At 39.5% G+C, this 15,372-nt stretch overlaps 1 protein-coding gene across 1 annotated transcript in view; it reads left to right on the top strand.

Moving 5' to 3' along the window:
* Positions 1 to 15,372, top strand: part of slc8a2b (solute carrier family 8 member 2b) — a 238,522-nt gene that overhangs the window by 205,907 nt on the left and 17,243 nt on the right. The window contains exons 11-13 of the mRNA XM_084717566.1: positions 1,776 to 2,149; positions 11,197 to 11,300; positions 14,261 to 14,278. Coding sequence (XP_084573692.1) covers positions 1,776 to 2,149; positions 11,197 to 11,300; positions 14,261 to 14,278 — 496 coding nt within the window. The remainder of the gene's footprint in view (positions 1 to 1,775; positions 2,150 to 11,196; positions 11,301 to 14,260; positions 14,279 to 15,372) is intronic.

Below are 15,372 nucleotides of genomic sequence, written 5' to 3' on the forward strand. Positions count from 1 at the left end.
TTGTCTTACAAATTTAACTCTGGACTTCATCCAGACCACGTTGAAGTCTGAACACATGGCGGGACGACGTGGTCTGCCTCATTGGATTACAAAGCCAGCCTAATCTGATTTGGGAGCGCCCACCTGTCAGTTAATATGCAGGGGCATGATCAGAAGATAACAATCTCATATAGATGACTGTTGTAACTGGAGCCTGTGTTAATGTGTTGGCTGAGGGAGATGACTGGCTCTCAGCCCACCTGCTCTCAATCAGCTCACACACACAAAAACTACGCTCAAGTATCCAGACCAGGGCTGATATCAACTCACTTTAAATTCAGAGCAGAAAATGAAACTGCACTTCACATAATAATCATACAAGTTTTGGAGAGTCTGGTAGCTTGTTAAGGCAAAGAAAGCATTCAATATTCAGCTCAATTCCACCTCCAGAGCTTCTGTTTCTTGACTAAAAGGATTCTGTAAAATAAGTTGTGTATATATCCTTCATGCATGCCGAGATTTAAATAACTGATAATCACAAAGACTAACATCAAATCCAACTTTAACACAGTCACATCTTCATTTCATTCATTTATTCTGTCTTCCTCGCTCATTTCCTCTGTCTCTACTTTTTTGTTTTCAAATGTATTTAACAAAGAGTGAATGTAGAACCAAAGACGGTATAAACAGGCGACGGAGCTTTTGGGTCTGAAAAAGTAATATGAAGCCAATGCAGAAGTGGCTTAAGCCTGCATTCTTTGTACTGGCCAGCAGGGGGGGACTCCACCACAAAAAGAAGTCTGATTGGATTAGACAAAATACTCACATTTCACTTATTTAACAAAACAAAATTTCGGCACAAAATCTCCATCAGAGTGTTTGCCAAACACAAAGAAAAGACTTGAGATGAGCTGCTTTGTCATTTTTTTGGAATATGCTCACTGGATTTTGGGTCTAGCACTCCACTGAGAACCCCATTGTTGAGGTGCGACCTCCTTTTCTAAATTCAAGTCTGATTATATGTAAGCTTATGAGAAAATGATCCTGCTTGACTTCAGTAAACAAGTTTCAAAGTCTCCCTCAATACAGAATGATGTTAATTTTGTAAATTATGGTCTCATTTAGAGAACAGTAGATGATAAAGCAGGATATGCTTTTGGGGTTTTGTGTTCTCAGATCAATCAGGGTAAAGCGTAGCAATGCAAACCCTGCCCTTTTCCACCATGTCGTCCAATTATGGTCACTTTTGGGTCCAAAAAACCAAGATTGTAACAGCCACAATGCCAAAATTGATGTTTCAGAACGGTAGTCCACAAACCAATAGGTGACATCACGTTGGGTTTACAGTTGTGTAGAACATGAGAAGATTTTTGGAGTTTACTCTCTAAAATAGCAAGGATACAAAGCTCAAATTTCCTGTTTCATATAAAACACCTGGCACATTAAAACAAAGCAGGATGACCTATCACTAATTTAAAAGACTTGTTGGCTAACAGGTGACTCAAAATGCACATTATATTGCAGGTATCAAATCTGCATGCTTAAGTGGCCACTTTGTAAAAGTTAAGCCAACTTTCACTGATGAAAAATGTTGCGATGGTTTAAACTAAAACCTTCAAACATGTAAACACAGCTTTTCTCTGTCAGTATGTGAACGTTAATAGACTCCTATAGTGCAGCCAGCCACCAGGGGGTGATCAAGATGTTTTGGCTTCACTTAATTCACTTAAGCTGTCATGTTGTCCAGCTTATTATACATGTCATGTGTAACCTTCTGTCTCTCTCTGTGTCTCCAGGTCGGTATAATCGACGATGACATATTTGAAGAGGATGAGCACTTCTTTGTGCGCCTGCTGAATCTGCGTGTCGGAGACGCCGAAGGGATGTTCGAGAGCGATGAAGTTGGTGCTGCCCCCAAAGCTCGCTTGGTTGAGCCTCTTGTCGCCACAGTGACCATCCTGGACGATGACCATGCCGGCATCTTCACGTTCAGCGAGCGCATGGTGCGGGTGAGCGAGAGCGTGGGCACCATGGAGGTGACGGTGGTGCGCAACTCAGGCGCCCGCGGCACCGTCATCCTGCCGTACCACACAGAGTCCGGCACTGCCAAGGCTGGAGACGACTACGAGGAAGCCAGAGGAGAGCTGGAGTTCACCAACGACCAGACAACGTGAGTCAAACTAAATATTAGTGTTTTTTACAGGTGATTTGTCCAAAAATGTAGACTGGAACACAGTTTACTTCCTTTTATAACCATTCACATCTTGGATAATCTCTGTACAACATTCATCTTCACTTGGTGCAACTGCAGTTTCCTGCAGGTCTTCAGCTTAACAGCCTCTTTGATTTCAGTCACTGTCAACAAAACTGTCATCACTGTCATTGAGCCTGTTGTGTGCTGTCTAAACCAGTGGTTAATTAATTAATTGCCCCCTTAATTGCCCCTTTGGCTGTTTTAACTGCGTACTTTTCTAATGCAGGACGAGGCTGTAAAGTAGACGGTGAAGGCTCTGTGAATGTAGCTTGTGTTCAGGTCTTCTCTGTGCCCTTATCTAGTCAGATTTTTTTTTTATATTTATGTTTATATGTTAAGTAAGAGTTTAAACTTAAAAAAAACATCATTTAGTTTTCTTCACAAAAATTAATGAAGCACTGAGATATAGGCCCTTCAGTCAGTATCTACAATATATATCTATAATAATATAATATGATGAATTGGCTCACGTTTGGCAGGTGAACAATATGAACCAAGTTACTTAAATGACCTGGTCCTCTAATAACTAGGGTTCACTGATCGGGCCATCCACCTTCTTAAAGATGAGCTAATCCCATACTGGGCCTTGAGTATATATTTTTTTTAAAGTTTTCTTACACCTCTAAAAATCAAAAAGGTCTTGTGACCCTGCGTGAAGCTTCCGACGAAGGCGACCCCTTGTGGGGGCGAGGACCCCCAGATGGGGAACCAGTGGTCTAAATAAACAGCGAGACATTGACTAACTGGTGAAAAAAGTGGATCATCTACCAGCTTAAGAGCCAGATATTTTTTCTCAGGAGTTGGTGGAGAGAGTAAATATTGGACTTTGATTCATCAGGTGGACACGAACATGACTTTGAATTTTCTAATGCTGCTCTGTGTTTCTGCTGGATGTGAACATTGACAGTTTTTATCAGCTGTAACACCTTTATAAAGCGATAATATGCATGGACCAAAAAACTGTATGAATGCAGTTTTAATAATCCACTTTCAGAAAATAAGAAGCCCTTTGGTTTCCTGCAGCAGTTAATCAGCAGTGGACTGCTGGAAAACAAATAACTGTCAGTCTGCATTGTTCTGCATGTTTATACCAGCAGGAGGGGATTACTGTGTTTGAGAGCAGCAGATTTATGTGTTGAGTAATCCCACTTGGGTGGGTGAGATGCCTGACAAGATATTGTATGATTTCAAACATACATTTGCATTTATTGTAAAATGCGCATTCACCTCTTGATTCCTACAAAGCTCATATTTTAGGGAGTTTGTCTCTACTCTAAGAGCACAAAGAGAGAAGGAAGGTTTTGTTCCTGTTTTTGCCCTCGTTCTCGTTTTTCTCATCACCGTACGCTCCTGTCTCATCCTCAACTCCCCTCCTCACCTGTCTTCTGTTTTTTTTTGTCACCTTTTCTCTCCTCTTTACCTCTCTCAGCTCTCTCTTCTGTCTCGCGCTCTCCTTCTTCACCGTTGTCCTTTCCAGACAACAGTCCACTTCATTATTCATCGAGGCTGACCTGAGGGGAGGCCCAGCACACTCATGTTCAGTCCTCTCTTAGTTTGTGTGAGGAGTGAGAGTTTGCATGCTTGTGTGTGTGACCTTGTTTTTAATGGTTCTGTGTTTGTGTCCCTACTTGCTGGGTGATTGCAGTGTGAATGTAATGAGCTTATTTAACTGCAGAAAGGAGTGACACCTCCTTCATAATGTTTTTTTCCTTAATCATCTTCAGTTTGAATAAAATTACAAAGTAAAACCTGGAGCTCCACATGGACTGAAGTTTCATATTTGTGATTTGTGACCAATTTTAAATTCTTGGCATGCGAAATGTTTCAGCAACTATTAAATTGATTGCATAGCATGGCTGTGATCCTGTTATTAATTGTAAACTTACGATGACTCACCTTTGATGCCTCAGGTTGGCATTCTGGCCGTCACCATGTTGTTTTTTTGTGAAGCCAGAAGAGACATATTTGGGCAAAATGGTGGAGCTGGGGAGGATGTGCGTTACTGCACATCTGTCCTGACTGGATCTGACTGAGAACACGAGGACACACTGAAGTAGTGACTTGTCAATCACAAGGGAGATGGTTAGGTTAGGTTATTTTATTTTTGTATAGTTTAGCGTAGTTTAGGCTAGTTTAGTTTACGGTAGGTCAATTTTTCTCAAACTGTGGGGAATAGGGTTACAGTGGGTGGTGCATGGATGACCAAGGGAAAAATAAGGAGTGAAACTATGATGCTATCATGCTGACCTTTATTTCACCAACTTGGAACTTGGATCAACTTGGATCATTTTTCATTATTTGCTGCCCCAATTATTGTTAATGTTCAATTTTTAAAAATAAATAAATAAATAATAGAACAACTACAGCAATTGTGGATTCGAGGGCATGAACTTTTTTCGGCTTCTGAAGTGCGTCATGAAAACCAGAAAATGTTTGAAAACCACTGGGTTAGGTTAGGTCATAAATCAAGTGAGAAGTACAGGTCCATTTTCACGTAAGATTCCATACAATCTGATTTCTATTTGCAACCCAGTGGAGTCGCCCCCCTGCTGACCAATAGAAAGAATGCAGCTTCAAGGCATTTCTGCATTGGCCTCACACAGACCTGGAAGCTCTTGTCCATTATTTATAGTCTATGGCTATTCCACTCTGAGTTTTAATAGGTTAACACATACTATAGATGCATAATAATGTTGAGATACTGTCTCCCATCTCTGAGTATTTCATAAATAAATAACTCTTTTTTTATTCTTAAACTCAGTGTTTGCTGCTCATGCAGGAAATAGCATGAGATAACAGCTCAGTGAGACATACATGTACTTTTAGGCTGCAAAATGCAAACTTCCTAGTAGTTCATTATGTTGTAGTTCAAATTTTATAAAGCATTCTTTTTTTATTGTAAGTAAAAATCATCATCAAAGGGCATCGTTTACTTTATGTTTGTGCAGCAGATGTGACAAACTTGAGTGGACTGTTGTTGGTGATATATTGATTCCAGCTGCAGCTCTAAGCTGATGTAAACTGGCAGGTTCACTGACTGACAGAGAATCAGGTGTGACAGGGCTCATGAAGGGTGAAGGGTGAGTGGATGGATTTCACTGTGTTTCTATGATGACGGAAAACTTTCTCCAATATTTTTCACAGTCTCAGCACCACCTGGGCTCTACTGATGCCCCAGTCAGCGTGTCTGACTACGTGTCAAAGCCTCAAACCAAATACCTGGAACATCTCTGCAGCTGCGTTGACAGCGTTGTCGTCCTTTTCACCTCATTTACAGCCACAAGCTTCCTCTCTCTGTCCTCTCTGCCCCTCGTGGCCTCCTTCAGCTTCAGTCCGATTACTGATGATACTCTGACAAGCTCTCACGTCCACCTTTGACTGTTAAAATCGCTGTGACTGCAGTTCCATATAGTACTTCATACTTCTGCAGCCAGCTCAGAGTACTTTAACCTCTCTTGGGTGAGTTCACAGAAGGATCGTGCAGACAAAAAGAAAACATCTCAATTCTCAAGGCACCTGCAAAGGGTGAAATGCACTAAGTAAATAGCATCACAGTGTTCCGGTGCCATTTGCACGTCTTTAAATTAGGTAATATGAATACATTTAGAGCAGAATTGTCCCCTTTCTATGCAAATGGGCCTCACTGCAAAGAAGTCCAATTCACAGACACCAGCCCTAATAGCCACAGGCAGTTAGAGTGAAATTATTTGCGTCTTCAGAGAGTTGGTGGTAGGTGAAGCACAGTGATCATGGCAGCAGTGGCTGTAGCCAGGCGAAGCAACAGAGCATCATAGCAGACACATGCACGCAGATGGTATAGACAGTACAATAACACACTTTGTCATTGTAGTCATACAACAAAATTATGTTTGGTAGCTCTTAGAGACCAGCTGCAATGGGAAACAAGAGATAAGAAAACAAGCTGAAGACCCCCTCTGGTGAAAATCCTGTTTTTAACCTTGTTAACACGTCCATGTGGTGTTTTTCATGTGTGGCAAGACATATCAGGAGCGAAATCAGCTGTAAATGTCACGTCTGAGCATTTACAGCTCTGAAACTGGAGTGAGCAAGAGCAGTCGCAAAAAAAACAGATTCAGATGACATCACAAACCAAAGGAACCAATCCTGTTAATCGCTGGTGTGGCGTAGTACATATCACTAGCAGCAATGCCCCACCCACAGGAGAAGCTGGATGTAGCTAGTCAGTCTGATTAATGAGCAAAACAGAGGAGAAGCCAGGTACATCTACAGAGGGGTGTGTGTGTGGAGAGGCTGGGGACTATTTGCATATTCATGAAGCCTTGAATATTAAATTAAGGCACAGTGAAGAGATATATGTAAGTCATTCTAACATATAGTTAGCCATTTTGAAAAAAAAAATGGACAAAATGTATTACTTCTTGCATTTTATGTTGTTTAAAACATGACTGGAGGTGGACTTTAAGATTAAAAAAAAACAAGAAAAAGTTAAAAACAAAATAAATAAACGAATTAAGTAAGATGAGGTTCTGACATTGTCAACAACATGCAGTTGGTTACCTGCTGGAAGCAAAACTTCTGAAAATCAACCTTGTTCTGAAAAAAGAAGCTACAATATCGCTTAGCGAAGTTTCCTTGCTGGTGTGAAAGCTTGCACTGACTGATAGAGGTTCGAAAAATATTATAACGTGTGAATTAATCGCACAAAAAAAGTGCCTGGTGTGAAAGGCCTTAAACCAACATAAACATCATTGTTCTGAACAAATACATTACAAACACTTGCAAACATTGTATGTTGGAATAGAAAATAGCAAAGTTAAATTAACAGACTAGTGAGTAATGCATCATGGGAAATGAAGTCAGTAACTCTAATGGCACACTGTTTTATTATCTTCTCATCTTCACCTCATTTAATCATTTCCATCCTTCATTTCTGCCATTTTCACGCTGCATTGCTCCTCAGTCAGGGTGACTGACCACTGATTGGTTCTGTCCATCTCTCTCCATCTTCTTTCAGTTTTTTACTTTCAGTCTATCAATTCTTTACTTCGCTGTGGGTCTCCTCTCCATCTGTCTTATATTTTCTACTCTGCATCACTTCCTTCTCTTACCTTCTCTAACCTTTTATTATGTGTGCACCCTTTTCTTCTGGACCATCCTTCTTGTTCTTCCTATCAGCAGCACACTTCTTGGATCCTGTTTTTATTTCTACTGTCCTCAACTTCACTCCTTCCCCATTTTCTCCTTTCTTTAACCAGTTTTTATATTGTTTCTTCCTCTTCCTCCTCTGTTCCTCCTCCATCTCTCCCTCTCTGCCTGATGTTCCTCTGCTCTTGGTGAGTCGGTTTCCATAGTGACATTTCAGTCCCGCAGTCCTCAGAGACACTAACAGGTCTTGTCATCATCACATCATCACTCATTAGGCATTAGAGCCATTTTCTTCTCTCTTTTTTGTTCTTTTAACATTTCATCTCTCCTTTTCTCCTCTGTATTTTTACTTTCATTTGTCCAGAGTAAAGTTCCTGAGAAAGTCGACTCTTTTTGAAGATCCTGCACACACTGTATATGACACTGTCAAATCATTATCATCATCTTAATGATGCGCAGATCAGCTCTGAGCTTCCAAATTCATATGTCTGCATTAATCATCCTCCTGCCACCCACCTGAATGTATTATTTTCTGATTTAGAGACTCTGTCAGTCTCTGTAGGCTTTTAAATGGTGTAAAACAGCGTGAGCTCTGGGTGATTTCTTTACTGTGTGTTAGATTATATGCAGTAAATGTATGAGTATTTTCTTTATTGATTCACTTTCATGATTAGAGGCTGCTTTCAGTCATTTGAACCCTGTAAAGTCATGGCAGCAAATATTGTTAATATTTAAGTAGCAAAACTAAACTTCAAGACAAAACAGAATTAAACTTTAAGCTCCTGAAATAATTTTATTGGACAGCTCTGATGGAGCTCAGGATTTATGAGGAGGACAGCTGTTTCACTCCAAACAGTTTCACTGTATGAAGCTGGACTCTGTGAAGCACAGACCATTAATTAACTTCAGATCAGGATCAGTCCTATTGGCATGTTGGGAGATTTAAATAATCAATAAAGTTGCAGTCGTGTGTTCTGCATGTAAATGCACACAGAGTCTCTCTTAATCCACTATAAATCAGAATGCACATCAGTACAGCATATTTCTTGTTTTGTCCAATTTTCTCGTATTTAAAACAGCTATAATCAATATCTTTATGGTAATCTATCAAATGACAGTGTGAAAATGCTGGATGACTAACTTAAAGAGAATTATCACCTGAATCTGCTGCTCCACTCGGCTTCAGAGAGTTTCAGCGCATTGTGTGTCTGTACAGCCACGACTGTAGTGTTTGGTTCATTCTCACTGCTCTCAAAGTGATGTTTTCATCAAAAAGCTCCAAAAACCTACTGTGCACCACCTGCTCAGCAGTAAACAGCAGAGAGGCAGACGAGCTTATGAACGTACTGGAGCATTTAGCAGCTAAAGAGCCAGATATTTCCCTCTGGAGTTTGCAGAGACCAAAAGCAGAGCTAAAAGAGAGTGACTGCTGGACTTACAGTCATCAAGTGACACAACAACAACAACTCTAAATGAAATGAAATGTTGCTCTGTAACTGCTAAATGTCTAAATGAGCAACTGCTGGCTGTAAGTTCAACATATCAACTTCACAACTTGTTTTTACTGCCTCTAAATTGCCAAAAAATATCTTATTACAGGATTAAATTAAACAAATATGGGGCTTTTTCATTACTACTTATAATACGCTGAGGTGTGCCAAGTCACGACCAAGATGGACCATCTCAGATAACAGAGGACTTTTATTGTGAAGAATATAGGAAATGATGTGTTAAACAGATACTTGACTTGTGTCCTTAGTTATGAGAGGTTCCCTGTTGTAATGGAGATATAAATACCTGCCATTCTGGGCTGACATGCCGAGTCAACCTGAGTCGAGCCAAGACTGCACGTGTCTGGAAAAGGGACAATCAGTGGAGAGCCCTGGTGATAATCAAGTCCAAATGGAGCCAGCAGCTGTAGTCCAGGAGAGACAAGAGAATGAACTAAAGATAATTGTTTATTATGCAGATGATATGTGATAATTAGCCTTGACAGAAAGTGTCTAGAACTTTGACTCAACAGGGAGATTTTGTAATCGTGGGGCGTCTGCTCTGAGCAGCAGCATCATAAATCCCTGCATGGAGTCCAGACACTGGTGATGGAGGCTGATGACTCCGCCGCGACTGATGAGGCTGATGAGGCTGATGAAACGATGACGCCGATGAATCTGTGAAGTCTGGGCAGCGATAGGGAGGTGGAGGGGTTCACATCGCAGCATGAAAGACTAAAAGCGGAGAGAGGACAGATTTACAGAGACGACAGCAAGATGAGAGGCTGCTGAAGGCGTGTCGCTGTGCTGTTTTGGTTGGAAGTGACCAGCTGATGGAACAGCTGATATTAAAATATCAATAGACATCTCCAGATAATGACAGCAAGGAAAGGAGTGAGCATGCATGAGAAGAATGAAAGGCAGGATGATGAGAAATAAATTACAGGACCAAACGTCCACCAAACTTTTGCCAGAGACATGTGCCTCATTACACAAACGTGATGGTTAACATGTCGGTCTCATGTCTGAATAATTGCCTGAATCTTCACTTTCACATAAAACCATCTAACCAGACTTGATTACAGCAGCACAAGGAAAATCATGCACAGAGGGAAATCAAAAGTATGTCTTGTCTGCTGAATTAAAGACACTCTAGAAAAAAAATCACGAAATTATCAACAGCACTGCAAAAATAAAATAAAAATACTTTCATAAACCATGAAACCCCATCATGGGACAGTTTTTGAAGTCGTTGAGGAGATTCTTCTCATGTCAGATCAGTCTGTAATAATATTTTTTTCCTTTACAGAGCAGCTCAAAAGGGATTTTAAAAAACCTTTAATACAGTAATAATGAGACCAGCTGTCTCCTTCCTTATATTGTACTTTTTTGCTCATGCCGCCTGCACGGATGAAATTATGGATATCAAGCAAAAATCTTTAGATACATAAATGAGAGTCCCATATTGAGCAGAGTAACTGTAGTCCCAGAGTCTTTGAAGACTGAGCTGCCACTAATACTGCAGGATTTTAAATATTGCAGGTACATATGACGTCCTGGCATTTTATCTAAAGCACCTTCACATTTCAAACGAGTACATATCCACATTTTGTGCAGCTAAAAGATCCCACAAATTTTTAAAATCATCAATCACCAAATCTGTCCCCTCTCTCATTTGTTTCTGTCTGAATTTCTTCTTCCTTTTTTTATTCCTCTGTTTCTTCTTCTTTTTTCTAACTTTGTTACTTCCCTCCTCTGCTCCTACCTCTGATCTTCCTCATCTGACTTATTGATCATGTGTCCTCTCTCTGCATTCGCCGTCATTCTGCCCTGATTTACAGCGGCAGGTCTGATCAGAGTCAACAGGAGGGAGACCACCATGTGGGCGACTTTCTGAACTCTGTACTGTGTGTGTGTGTGTCTGTGTGTGTGTGTTTTAACATAAGTTCGTGGGCCTTGAGGTCTGTGAGATCAGCACCATCGATAACAAGGACGACCTGTGGTGAAGCCCTGCGAGCGCTGCATTACTTATTGATCAAATGCTTTAATTCATTTGTGTCTCTGTCTTTGACAGCGCGCGTGTGTGTGTGTGTGTGTGTGTGTGTGTGTATGTGTGTGTGTGTGTGTGTGTGTGTGTGTGTGTGTGTGTGTGTCTGTGTCTGTCTCTGAGTCTGCATGTATGAGGTGCTACGATTCAGCCGACATCAAACACTTCACAAGCATCAACTCAACCTAAGCATGAGATTGTATGTCTGTTGACAGAGTGCAAACTAATTTTAAATTTAATTTAAAAGTTTTCTCTTTCTCTGTGTGTGTGTGTGTGTGTGTGTGTGTGTGTGTGTGCAGTCAGACCTTCCAGGTGAGGATAATTGATGATGAAGAATATGAAAAACATGAAAACTTCTACATTGTGTTGGAGGAGCCGCGCTGGCTGAAGAGAGGAATCTCAGGTACGTTTGTTTGACTGGATTTGATGTGATTTGATTATTTTGTTCGATCACTGTTCGCCATAATTACAAGACAGCATGAATAATGCTGGGTAATGAACTTCAGTGCTCAGTTTGCACAAACCAAACTTCATCTATAGCAGTATTGAAGCATCAGAAATGTACTGAAAGCTGATTAAATTTCTTATTTACTTGGTTTTTGATCAGAAAGTTCCTGATTTCATTCAAAACTTTGACGGTTTCAGGGCAGTTTCACACCTGGACCAAGAAAAAATATGACACTGTTGCCTTTTAGTTCACATCTGGTTCATGGTCACTTTGACTTCTTACAAACAAATCAAGATGATTAAACATGAAGTTAGATGGATGGAGGTTTTCAAACTATGAGAAAGAGGAGATACAAGAGGCTCCAGAGGGGGAGACACATGATGCAGATGCTTCATGTGGTGAAAGGAACAGGTGTATGATGGTTTCTATAGTTAGTTATTGTAGTTTGGCTGCTGATCAACACAGTCAACAGTCGGCGCTGCAGCAGCGGCTGTGACACTCAGCTCATGGAGCTGATTCAGCCTTTGTGCCTGATGGCAGCAGTTGGCATCAACATTCAAACTCCTTCTCTGAGTCACAGCTTATTCAAACATGAACACATCACCAAAATGATTTGGTATCAGTACTGATCCTTAAATGTGGTATCAGCAATTTTGGAAAATTGCAAAGGACACGCAGCACTGAGTATTAAAGGTTTTTGTTTATCTTTTATCCCATGTTTTTGCTGAATTAATCATCTGTGGTTCACAGGTAATATAAAATATATCAGTAAGAACGATGTGATGTAACACTAATGTTGTACCATTAACATCAGATTTTTGGAACTTTCACTGCTTATTTGATCATGTTTAAATCAGAGCTCAACAACAAGGATTGCCTGATTCCCCAGGGCAAGTATAGTGCCACACCAGGCTAGTAAATCCAGAAACACACTTGCACAATCAGGCAAGTGGTGGAATAAAGTGGAATAAACCTTTAAAAAGTTGTCAAGAGTCCTAGAAACATGTGGTCCTGAAACTGCGGCCTCCTATACTGCAGGAACATTATTGTTTTTAGATGTACAAAAAACTTTTTCTGCAGCTCCACTTCCAGAAGTGACTTTCCCATCATAAAAAACATTTGATTTGAAACACACACACACACACACACACACACACACACACACACACACACACACACACACACACAAAGATTGGAAAGATACGAGACTGTGTACATAATTATTTTAAGATTGAAGGAACTACTTATCCCATAACTCATTGCAAATGATACTGCTCCTTCTTAAATTTAACTTCTGTCATTATTATAGTGTTTATAATGTTAATAACAGTGTTATAATATATAGTAGTTTGTCTTGTTGTGTATATAAATTCTATTTACTGCCACATGACAACATTATTAGATGATTCATTTCATTCGTTTGCTAAGGTTAGCTACTGAACTAGCCAGCCTGCTAGTGGAACCACCCATTTGCAGTTGTGGTAAACACTGAATGAATGAATTCTTCATTTTGAACATGTAAAAAAAATCAAACAATAGAAATAAAGAAAAAAAAACAAAGAGACAAGAATATCAATAAAGTTCAATAAACATTGAACCTACACAACAAACCCAACAGGCAAATACTCAAGCATTATTCCTGCCTCCTTCTCCATGGTAACAGTGAGCTTCACCAATTAGACACATCACTGCTATACTTTAGGATTATGGGTAGTGTAGTACTTCTCCATAACATCATGAATAAAAAACAAAAAAACAGATAATATAACATCGACATCTATCGTTTCACAGTCTCAGGCTACTTTGGATGGTTATTACATTATAACTGATCATCTAAATCCTTTTATTCTGAATATGACTGGGATTATCTCTTCCAGAACATCACTGTTGAGCTCTAACCTGCAGTTTCACTCACTCACAGTTAATGAGTCTGAGGAGAAGGAGGGGAGATTGTCATCTTTTGAATCATTTTAAATACGAAAGAATTTTGTTGCTTCAGATATGACACACTGTGTCCTTGTTCTGAATCATTTACTTAAAGATAAAACACAACAATGAACCGTAACTTTAGTCTTTATTGTTATTTGTTAACCACTAATGAATTAAACACTTTGTACACAGGTAGAAGTAGCATAATTCAACAAATAATCTAATAATAACTGCATAATTTTGTGCTGTTTTGTTGTTGTGTTTTCTGTGTTTAGTTTCTGAGTTATAGGCTGCTTTTTTTTTACTTTTGTCTTTAGTTCAGTTTGTTTTGTTTTTTAGCTGCTTCAGTGACCCACTTTACCCACAGGTATCAATAAAGCTCCATCTTATATTAGACACAAACACACACACATAACTACACACACGTCCAAAGACCGATCGATTTATCCATTACCTGTCAACAAGACGACTGAGTGGCCCCTTTTTTCTTTTTAATGTGGAAGACAGCGACTCAGAGAGAGACACAGAGGCCGAGGAGTGTTTCTGTGAATTTCAGATGATTTTCTTAGAAGTCAGACAGCCTGAGAAGCCGCTGCTGCAGTTTGTTGTTAAAACAAAACACGAGAAGCTGTAAGACAGACGGATAATAGTGTAAATGGTGAAGAACAGAGAGATGATTTGTTTGTTTGAGGAGACAGTGACGTGTTCAGTGTGAGTAAAGGAAGATGAAATTACGACAAAATAAGTTTTCTGCTACGGTGAAGTGATGCACACAGGAGCCTCAGTCTAACAGATCTCTAGATTTGTTTGTTTCATCTGAATGTATTTTGATGTATTATTAGATGTAGGATGAGTGATTGTGTTCATACTTGCTGGCTGAATGTGTGCTATTATTATATATTATATATATATATTATGTGTGCTATAATTACTGCTCTTTTTTCTTGTCTTGTCTTTACTCCCCTCTCTCCCTGTCCTCCTCACAGCTCTGCTGCTCAACCAAGGTAAGAGACCATCTGATTATTCCTTTTTGCAAAATCCAAGCTTGATTTGACTTAATGAAGCTGCATCTTTCTTTAACAATCAATCTTACATTTATTTTCTTGAATAATCAATGAGTTGTCTGTTCTGTAGAACAGGGCTTCCCAGACTTTTTCATGCCAAGGACCTGTACAACAGCTGCACTTTAGACCACAGACCTTTAATTTGAAAGAATTTTGATTTAAGGAATCCTCACTGAGTAACTGTTTAGGTTTCAAAATAATTAAGTCTTCATAGTCAATCAATGATAAAAAAAAAAATTTGGCCTCTATAATTTACTATAAGTCAAAACAGTCTTTGTTGGTCCGACTTCCAAAAAGTATGCTAAAAGTTAAAATATTCTATTCTTCATTTTGCTGGAGACCCTCAACAATCCACTCAAGGATCCCCGTTGGTCTGCAGACCTCAGATTGAAAACCAATGTTTTTGAATGTTAGAAAATAATGCAAACTGCACACTACAGTTTCCTAAAGCCAAAGATGTCAGACCAACAGTCCAAAATCCACTCAAGAGAGAGAGGGAGAATGTTGTCAATTTCAATCCTTTGAAAAAATGACAAAAGCGATTAATCGATTGTCAAAATAGTTGCCAGTTCGTTTTCTGTTCATCTGCTGATGATGAACCCAACAATTAAAACTCTATCACACGATCACAAATACAGTTGTTGATCATATTTAATCTGAGTATTTGGAAGCAGTAGTTTAAACCAGTTTCCTGAAAGCTACTTCACATTCATTTCTTCTGTTTTTTATAATGAGCTGTTCCAAGATGTTCTATTTCTACAGAACCTCCTCCTGTATCCATCCACAGTCACAGCCCACTTCACAGACTAGATGATTTAATGTGTATACTACTGCAGAATCACAGACAGAGATTACTTTTACTAACCAAGAAAAAATCAATGTGAGTAATGTGCCATATTATCTATATCTATACTTTGAAATTATGCACAAAGTGAAAAAAACAGCTGAGTATTCATGTTAAAATGTATACGTTCAGTTCACTGATCACCAAAAACATGAGACGCAGGTTCAGTTAATGTGCTCTTTTAAAATGT

Source organism: Lutjanus erythropterus, chromosome 4, assembly GCF_056507025.1.
Source record: "Lutjanus erythropterus isolate fLutEry1 chromosome 4, fLutEry1.hap2, whole genome shotgun sequence".
Taxonomy (NCBI): Eukaryota; Metazoa; Chordata; class Actinopteri; order Lutjaniformes; family Lutjanidae; genus Lutjanus; species Lutjanus erythropterus.